The sequence below is a fragment of the Topomyia yanbarensis genome, chromosome 2 (assembly GCF_030247195.1).
Source record: "Topomyia yanbarensis strain Yona2022 chromosome 2, ASM3024719v1, whole genome shotgun sequence".
Classification (NCBI taxonomy): domain Eukaryota; kingdom Metazoa; phylum Arthropoda; class Insecta; order Diptera; family Culicidae; genus Topomyia; species Topomyia yanbarensis.
In genome coordinates this window covers 122155466-122165582 of record NC_080671.1, presented here as the reverse complement: position 1 = coordinate 122165582, position 10117 = coordinate 122155466, and the positions used below count along the sequence as shown (strand labels likewise).

General features: G+C 39.6%; 1 protein-coding gene across 1 annotated transcript; it reads left to right on the top strand.

Annotated features, from left to right (window-relative positions):
• The first annotated feature begins 565 nt into the window (after positions 1-565).
• Positions 566-2204, top strand: LOC131679703 (proton-coupled amino acid transporter-like protein pathetic). The gene is made up of 4 exons (XM_058960439.1): positions 566-1086; positions 1148-1513; positions 1565-1721; positions 1929-2204. The coding sequence occupies exons 1-4, from the start codon at positions 566-568 to the stop codon at positions 2202-2204; spliced, it is 1320 nt and encodes a 439-aa protein (XP_058816422.1).
• The last annotated feature ends 7913 nt before the right edge of the window (positions 2205-10117 follow it).

Below are 10117 nucleotides of genomic sequence, written 5' to 3'. Positions count from 1 at the left end.
AACTTGGAAACAGCACTCAATCAAGTGATAGTTATTGATGTCGTTTTAAAAACCTTCAGTATAAAAACCGGAAAAATATAAATCCGATTCTTACAAAGCAGTTGTTGTTAGCCAACTTTTAATCTTGAACATCACAATATATGGATTCTCCTGCGAATAATTTTATCCGATTTTTATACTGGAGGTTTATTCTTGCCGAGATTTACGGGTGAACGTTTTTTTAGCAATTCTGAGGCTGAAGGGTCTCTGTCAGATTTTTACGCTTGAAGTTTATTTCCGATTTTTATATTCTAATATATTTGAAACGGGTTATACGAAGCATGTTCTACCCTTGTGACGTTAATTTTTGGTCGCTCATTTACACATTCGATAATACTTGCAAAAAACTAATCGCAGCAATCATGAAATATATCAGTGTCATTATTGTTGTAAACCAGCGAAGGTTCAATGTTTAGTAAATTATTCGCGTTTTGCTTCGACTACACCTCTGCATTGTATCAGCAAGTCGCCCGCCTTTATATACTAAGTGAACCAGCTTTCACATCGGCTACTGCTACTGGTCAGGATGTCTGAGGGTGCCACCGAAGCGACTGTATCCTATAACCCGTTCGAGAAACGGAATCTCACGCACCCCACCACGAATATCGATACTTTAATACATTTGATCAAAGGTTCTCTCGGATCAGGAATTCTGGCAATGCCATTGGCATTCAAGAACGCTGGTTTATGGTTCGGCCTCGGAGCAACCATTACTATTGGTCTCATCTGTACGTACTGTATTCATATTCTAGTGAAGTGTGCCCATCTGCTGTGTCAAAGAGAGCAGATACCCTCGTTGTGTTACTCCGACGTAGCTGAAACGGCTTTTCTAGCAGGACCCGATAAAGTTAAAAAGTACTCGTGGTGGGCGAGATTTAGCATCGATCTGTTCCTGGTAGTGGATCTTATAGGCTGTTGCTGCATTTATCTTGTGTTTGTTGCAACCAACGTGAAGCAGGTCGTGGATCACTACACCAATAGCGACTATAATGTTCGGTTCTACATTTTGTGCACGTTGGCCCCACTGATATGCATCAATTTAATCAGGTTTGATTTAAACAAATGCAATAGTTTGGAGTTTACAAAAATATCTTTCTCAATTTCACAGAAAACTCAAATATCTTACACCATTTTCGTTAATTGCGAACCTTCTAATGGGAACGGGTGTCGGCATCACCTTATACTACGCTACACATGATATGCCATCAGTTTCGGACCGACCAGCAATTGCTGAGCTGAACCGTATGCCTATGTTCTTCGGAACAGTCATTTTCGCTCTGGAATGCATCGGCGTCGTCATGTCACTGGAGAACAATATGAAAACTCCGCAGAACTTCATCGGTTGTCCCGGAGTACTAAACTTTGGAATGGCCACTGTGGTAGTGCTGTACACCAGCGTTGGATTCCTCGGTTATCTCAAGTATGGAGATGAAACGAAGGGTAGCATCACGCTAAACTTACCGGTGGAAGATTTGTGGGTTTGGGTGTAGAAGGCTTGATGTGATAATATTCAACTACTTTTCAGTTTGGCCCAAGCAGTTAAGATTATGATTGCTGTGGCTATCTTTTTCACATACTCACTGCAGTTTTACGTGCCAATGGAAATCATCTGGAAGAGGACTCAGCACAACTTTAATGAACCTAGAGATTTTGCTGAATATGCAATCCGGATTGGACTTGTGGTAAGTCGAATTGAAATATAAGTTATTATCGAAAACATTATATAGAGGGAATTGGTCCAAAGGACTATCGATCAATTCACTTGAGCTATTTAGAGCTAGCTATTGATCGATCGAATCGATGTCTTAGATGAATTCCGTGTAAAATAACAAATTATAACAACTATTTTTAACAAAAATCCCGAGAAATAAATTCACTTTTATTTTCAGATACTTACCGTAGCAATCGCCGTCGCGCTTCCCAATATAGGCCCGTTCGTAACCCTGATTGGAGCGGTGTGTCTCAGTACGTTGGGTCTGATGTTTCCTGCAATCATCGAACTGGTTACCTACTATGACGTACCAGGATACGGATGCTGTTACTGGGTTCTGTGGAAAAACATTGCGCTTATTCTGTTCGGTGTGATTGGTTTCCTTACCGGAACATACGTCAGTATTGTTGAATTTACCGAGAATTTGGAAGAAGATTTAAAATCACTCATTTAAAAATATGATATTGCTGATCGCGTCGCATTTTTCTGTTTAATATTACGATTTTACGTTATCTGGCACGTAAATTAAGATAGTATCTCTTTTAACGAAAATATATAATAAAAAACTGGACTGAATGAACCGAAGAATTGCGTGCGCTAATAAAATAAAACCTGGATAATATAGTTCCAGTAAAAATATGCTTCATATTTTTACTGGAACTATATTATCCAGGTTTTATTTTATTATCAGAAGCGAGCATGGGTGTGCGAGGTTTGACAACACACCGGTACGAATGCAGAGCACTATCTGCAACCGTTTGAACTACACGATTGTGAGTTGGTAATCGACGGCGATAACCTGGGCATGTAGCTTTTTGTCCGTTCGGAGGACAGGACCGGAGGGAATTATGATCACTATTTCCGCGCTGTGGTGGCATTATTCGAATTGCTTTCCGTTTGCGCTTCTGGACGGCAGCTATGCAAAGAACAAACCAAAAACCATGTGCGCACGTTTCCTGGGCAGGATTCAAATTAACAAGCACGTGAAAGCTGTTTCCAGTCGACCGATTATTCCGTTGTTGATTCGGGTTATTTTTGTAGATGCACTGCGAGCGACAAAAGTTTCTTTCATGCGGTGTCCCATGCAATTCAATTTTTGGCTCACGAAACAATCAAATTACGCTACCCAATTCGTCTGTTTCGTTTTGACAACTATGACTTGCCAGAAAAAAAATAAACTAGCAACACTATCACATCAAAGCATGCTGCAGGTTGCCACAACAGAAAAAAATGAAAATCGTGTAAATTTCAAATCACGCGTAAAGTTATTTTACAGGTTATATAGCACATTTGTTACGCTCACGTAAATGTAAATTTATTGGTTTTATTCTAACTGTGTACGACTGACTTCGTTGGTCCAGAACCAGTTATACCATAAGTTGGGTAAAGCACAGGATTCGCTCTTGGGCTGCATCCGAACATGCTACTGGCTACTATTGAGCGTGCTGAGCAATATTCGTGTGATTTTTGTGAATCCGATTACAGAACTTCATATCAATGTAACTACCCTGTAGTAATGCTATTGGAATCTAGGATAGGTTTCGGCAGTGCAGTCACAAACTATTTGCGTCGATTGTTTGTTATCTTCGCGGCGAAGATAACAAACAATCGACGCAGATAGTTTATGACTGCATTGCCGAAACCTACCCTAGATTCCACAACGCCCAGTCGCAACATACATCTACATTGTAATGCAATTACGTATCCAGAGTTTTGTTTCTCCATACATAGATGAACCTATTTATAGAGAGCTGAAACTCAAGAATATCAGAATATATTGCCTTAAATGGCACGTTCCCCGTGTAAAGTCGGGGATTTGTGCCTTGCCGTGTGTTTTCATCATTTCCTGAGCGCAAGTAAAGGACAAGGAGGTATGGGGAAGTAGAATTGGAAGGGTGGGAAAAATAACAGCTCAAAAACAAAAATAAACAACAGGTAAGTTAAACTCACAAGTAGCTCAACTAGCCTGCGAACAAGACTAAATCTCTTTACCACATTGGATAAGAAACTTCAGTATGTCTCTGAGTTTCAGTCGTCCAAACATGGTTTCGTCTATATAAGGACGGCCGAAGACTCGAAATCGCAATTGCGCTACCGCTGGACAGTTGCATATCAGATGATATGAGGCTCCGTAGTCTGATTCACAAAGATCTCATGAAAAAGACTCAGCGCGCTGAATAGTTACCATGTGAGTTTGCAGTGGCCGGTTAAAGCTCTGGTCAGCATGCCGCAGTGGATCTTCGAAAAATGTAGGAGATTTTTCGAAATCACTGGGCACGGTTGTTCTAGAAACGACACTGTTTGGCGACACGTTTGTAGATTTCTCCAATAATTGCGGGGCTCGGACAAAGCCCAAATGTCGAAATTGGCAGCGCGGGCTCAGGATCAACGAAGTCAATCGCTGAACCTGCCCTGGCCAATTCGTCAGCCCATTCATTTCCAGTAATACAGGCCATATTCGATTATCCGTAGTCTCGATTATCCGTAACTCGATTATCCGTAGAAAATGATTCGATTATCCGTGGTACGACAATCAGAACTAATTGTTTAGGTTATCGGCTACATTACACATTTATAATTTATTATTTGCTACCAACTACAGTTTCTGGAAGAATAATTTTTTTCTATAAAATAATGATAACTTTGTAGAAATACAAAAATTTTAATTATTCTAACATAATTTTGAATTCGATGAGATGACTTACATTTTTTCGTACACCAATCAATTACAATTGATACCAGCTACAGTTTCTAGAAGACCAGAATTTTATGTTCTCAAAAAATATTCTCAAAAATACGTAGAAAAACAGAAATATCGCATTTAAAAAAAAAACTTTTTATCCTAATATTTAAATACAAAAACCGATAGAAATTGATATCAGCTACAATTCCTCGAAGCACAAAATTTTAAACTCTCCTAAAAATTACAATAATTTGGGAAAATAAAAAAAATTCATATAATAAATACATCTTTCAATTCAGTGCAGTATCCTATAAAATTTTATGCACCTGATAGATTGACTTCAAACTATAATTTGCTGTAGCTGCCAGCTATAATTACTAGAAGAACAAATTAAAAAAAAAATTGATGTTTTTTCTGAAATTTTTAGGATGAATATAAGACCGATTTTATCAGTCCCATTATGTATTGAAAATTGACAAAATCTGAACATATATGTTTCATATTGATTGGGACTATCTAAAGTGTGATATAAAACCCCACTCAACTCTTCGGAATTAGTCTATTATCGCATCAGTTAAAAATCTAGATACATTTTAATCACTTTAAGAACATCGACATTTTGAATTCTTAGCACACTTAAGTAAAAGGCTTTTGCATTAATCCCAACATGTAACATAGGAGATTCAAACCACAAGACTTTGTCTTAAATGTGGCTGACAAAATCAGGCCAAAAAACTGACAAATTCGGAGGCAGACAAACACGGGGACCAATAAAATAGGATCTTCACTGTAGAACAGCGCTAATAATTCGTTACGAAGTAGATGCACTGAACATCCTTTAAGTGACTCGTATACGTAGAACGCCAAATGAAGATTCTGGATGATGTTTCCACCAAGCAAACAAGAGAAAAAAGTTTACTGTGCCACGATGTATAACAAACTGAATCACTCAATGTGTTTGAACACATTTATAGCTAAAATTTTCCAAGAACCAAGAATCAGCTAGTTTCTGAGTGGCTCTTCAAAGCCCTAGAGCGCACCAAGGATTCGCGCGTAAAAAATTTTTTTTTTCTTGTAACGTGTGCAAAACTCATCCTCTTAGAAATCCATGCTTTAAAATCGTCCAATGCTGGTCTTTCGTTGGACCAACGTTAAGCGACTCCCAGCAGACCGTTCAGAAGGCGTCCATTATTGGATCTGCTTTGGACGGGTTTGAAACAAATTTTTAAAAAAAATTTAGGCTTCTCAATAGAATCTAGCGTCATGCTTCTCTTCGGCCGATTTTTTCGTCCTCGCTTCACGCTTAAGCCGGGTTTAAACGAACGTTAAGTGTTGTTGTTATATACAAACCAGTAGTGCGTAATCATAAATTCAGTTGTTATTTCTGTCTGAATTTATCGAAACCAGCATAAGGATAACTGAAGTTTCACGCAGAGAATTTAGTTTTATGCGTCATGATTATTAGACCAAACATAAGTATCCCAATCAGTCGAACACAATGCTTTAAAATAAAATAACTTGGCTATATAACTTATTTTTCTTACATGTCTTATTATCATTTCATAGAATATAAAGTGATCGATATTCGTTATTAAAACGGTTTGATAAAAAAAAAGTTCCACGAGTCAAACATTGATGCATGTACCTTAGATACTGTTTTTCAACATATAACAAATATATTTCCTGAAGAAAAAAAAATTGTTTTGATTCGATTATCCGAAGCGAAATTTTTCTGCACCCTACGATTAGAACAATTGCGTTTGTTGTTGTCATTCCATAAAGCCAGACAACTACTCCTCTCGAGAGGGAATCTTCACATGGAATGTCCTGTAAGGAAAACTACAAGTGAGTGTAATATCGCTGGGAGCAACAATATCTTCACCCCATGTAACCATTTGTGACCACAATCGTGTATGACTGGTAGCAAGATCAACATGATTACTGTTCCAAAGCCCAGTAACCTGCAGTCTGTATGCACATGATAGTGCTTCTTGTTTGAGGTGTATGTGTAATGGTTTGATATTTAGAAGTGCCTCAAGAGCAGCAGTCGGAGTCGTGGTGAAAGCACCAGTCAACGCCATGAGCGCCATTCTTTGCAGATGGTTTAGCTTTGACTGGACTGTCACCACCTCTCCCCTCTGCCAGCACACAAGGCATCCGTATGACAGTATTGGACGTACAATTGTCGTGTAAATCCAATAGATGTATTTAGGTTTGAGACCCCAGGTCTTTCCAAAAGTTCGTCTGCACTGCCCGAAGGCCATGCACGCTTTCTTGACTCTGAACTCAATGTCGCAGTGACGAGCAAAGTATACGGTTACTAAGCATCGCGTTTATCCAACCTGAAATACATGTAGGTATCCCATGATCGCGCGTCGCTTCCAGAATAGACTGGAAGGACACATTGTCAAAAGCACCCTCAATATCTAGGAATACACCCAAGCTAGATTGTTTGAACGAGAAGCCTTTCTGAATGTTGTAAGCAACATCGTGAAGCAGCGTGATCGTGGATTTCCCACACTGATATGCATGTTGCATTTTGTGCAGTGGATATTCAACTAAACTAACGTTCCTGATGTGATGATCGATTATCCGTCCCAAAGCTTTCAGAAGAAAAGAACTTAAGCTGATAGTCCTAAAACTATTGGCTTCTTCATAGCTTGAGCGCCCCCCTTTGGATATAAATCTAACAGTTATTTCTCGCCATGCTTTCGGGATATACCCGGTAGCAAGACTGGAAAGTATGTCTAGGCAAGGCACGTTTAAGAATATCAAATCCCTGTTGTAGTAGCATGGGAAGTATTCCATCTTTTCCGGATGATTTGTATGGAGCAAAGCTGTCAACTGCCCACTTGACCGATTCAGTGGAAACCAATGTGCGTGCTAACGCACACGAGTCCGAATCACCAGAATGAGATCTGTGAACATTGTTCAACTCCGGATCGATACAACCTGGAAAGTGCGTGTCGAAGAAACAATTAAGAACATCTTTTTCGTCCGTCACATAAACACCATCCCTGGTTTTTAAGGAGTTCATCTGAAAATCAATCGATTTGGAGAGAATTGTATTTAACCTGCTAGCCTCGTTCAGACTAGAGACATTAGTGCATAGGTTTTGCAAATCTAAGACATTTTTTATATGCATGCTGACCTGGAAGCCCTGGAGTCATCACTCTGACGCCGGTTCCAAGCTCTTCTCATAACTTTCTTCATTCTTTCAAGCTCAGCCCTCCACCAAGGGGTTCCCCTAGTCGATTTAACAGTACGAAGTGGACAAGCTTCTTCGTAAGATCCTAATATGAATGAGTTGTTCGTATCCACGACGTCATCTAAGTCGTCTAGTTGACTAATTGTTGAAAAATATCCATGAAATTTAGTCGCCAAGTTTTCCAAAAAAAGGTCCCAGTTTGTAGATTTTGGATTACGATATGTCACCTCATTGAAGGTGACATCAAAATTATCGAAAAATATATATTTATGATCGGATAGAGACGGTTCAGTTTCATTTGGACCCTGCCAATTTCCCAGCTCATGCAAAATTCTATCAGAGCAAAGTGTTATGTCTAACACCTCCTCCCTCCCAGATCTCGCAAAAGTTGGTCGGTTTCCCACATTCAGAATATGGAGATTTGTACTACTTATGTACTCCATCAGTTCGGAGCCTCTCAGATTGATGTCTGAGTTGCCCCAAATGATGTGATGAGCATTCGCATCACTGCCGATAATGAGCGGAAGCCCATTTCTGCTACAATATGATACAACGCTTTTGAAATCATCAGAAGGAGATGATTCGTTATGCGGTAGGTATGCTGAACAATATATACATTTTTTGTCTACGTTTCTGACAGTCAGTGTAACTGTGACAACACAGATATCGCGAGTTGTGAGCCCCGATATAAGACACGCGTCAATAGCCTTATTTGCAAGAATGCAAGCACGAGGCATTTCACGTGGGTTAGTCATGCCTGTCTTGTTTTAAGCAATGAAGGCAGTGTTAAGTAACTTTCCAAAATAGAAGTTTCCTTTATGGAAATACGGTTCTTGAACCAATGCTATGGAAGCTTTACCTTCCTGTATGAGTCGAGATAAATTCATAGTTGCTATACGTTTATGCTGGAGATTGATTTGTGCTATTCTAATCATTGTTGATTAGAGAACTGTACATTTCATTTCCAACATAAATGGCACAACAACTAGAAGACACCAAGCGAGTTGGGATGCTAACGCATATAGCGAGCCATATAGGGTTTAAATGGGACACGATCATTTGATTCCCACGATTTGCGAAGAAAATAATGGACCACTGTGTCAGAGATTCGCATGACACAGTAAGGGCAAAACCCAAAATGCTCCGTGTGCGACTGGCATATTTTAGACCCTCCAGTCATCAAGTCCTCGGCACGGAACTACACCTTGACATAGGGTCTCTTACTTTCAGTCGCCTCCTACGACACGGGAGCAGGACCCCAGTAGCTCAATTCTTGGCCGGATACCACACGGCCTCTGGGCAGGTTCATCTGTACACATCGAAATTTGATAATCGAAACTCAACAAAACTTCACCGAACACCATCAGCCGAGAGTCTCAGCAAACCCCCAGCCTACAAAAATTCGGTAAAATTAAGCGGATCATCGGTGAAAAAAAACTTCGGTGCGCAGAGTGAACGTTCCGCTGCGTAATGCAGCATACTGGGGAGTTCGCCCAACTCTTCACAGGCTCCGTTCGCAATTGAGAATATTTTAAACCCCCTCAACAATTCTACCCATAGCACGGGTCGCATGCAGTGCGGTAAAATATAAATTTCAAACGAAAATATTCGTTTCAAGTGAAACTGCGAGTCTTTCACTGTAAGCATACCACCACTATATCAGTTGAGTTCTGCTGCCGTCTTCGTTTGAGTCACTCAGAGTTCACTGTCAATTGAATAACAGGTTCTGGTCATTTGACGTTTTTACCTGTTTAGTTTCTATTGAAAACCAACCCCACATTAGCACGGTCTCAGCTAATGGAAGTGAGCCATTCCAATGAACCACTCACAAATAAATATGAATGAACACTCACTGATATGAAAATAACTCTGACCAAGATAATAAATACATACAGGGTAAAGGCTATGGTAAGACGAGGCAACTCAAGACGGATACGGGTAGGAACATTTTTTCTCTGTATGAGTGAGGTTGTCATTTTTTTCGATGAAGCAGATAAATCAGGAGGATATGAAAAAGAAATTACTAACGTCTGTTATCTGTGATATAAGTTTTGGTTTGGTAATAATTATTTTTATTGGTACTTTCAGGATAAAAAGCGTCCCTAAGTAATTGAATCGGAAGATACGAGGCGAAACCGCCTTTTCTCTCTTTTCATCGTACGCCAAAGAATCGGGATACTCGTCCAGGGGCCCGGCAGCCATGCTTAATTTTACAAGTAAAAACCAAATACACTGAAAAATGACAAATGTACCTAACCTTTCTTTCTCTTCACCTTGGAGCAGTTGTTTCTGTATTTTTAGTTTTCTTGCCTTTCTTGTACCTTGCTGAATAATTGTTGACAGATGAGTGTATGCAGCTAGCGAGGTTGGCAGTGCAGCCAAATTCTTTGGCATATTTAGATATGTTAATAATACACACAATAATGACCGTTTTATTAACTCACATTTCGCCAAAATGTATCTGGAATTAATCAAT

Coding starts and splice junctions, on each gene's coding strand:
- LOC131679703 (XM_058960439.1), top strand. CDS start 566: ATGTCTGAGGGTGCCACCGAAGCGACTGTATCCTATAACCCGTTCGAG. Junction 1,087..1,147: donor ATATGCATCAATTTAATCAG/GTTTGATTTAAA, acceptor TCAATTTCACAG/AAAACTCAAATATCTTACAC. Junction 1,514..1,564: donor AACTTACCGGTGGAAGATTT/GTGGGTTTGGGT, acceptor ACTACTTTTCAG/TTTGGCCCAAGCAGTTAAGA.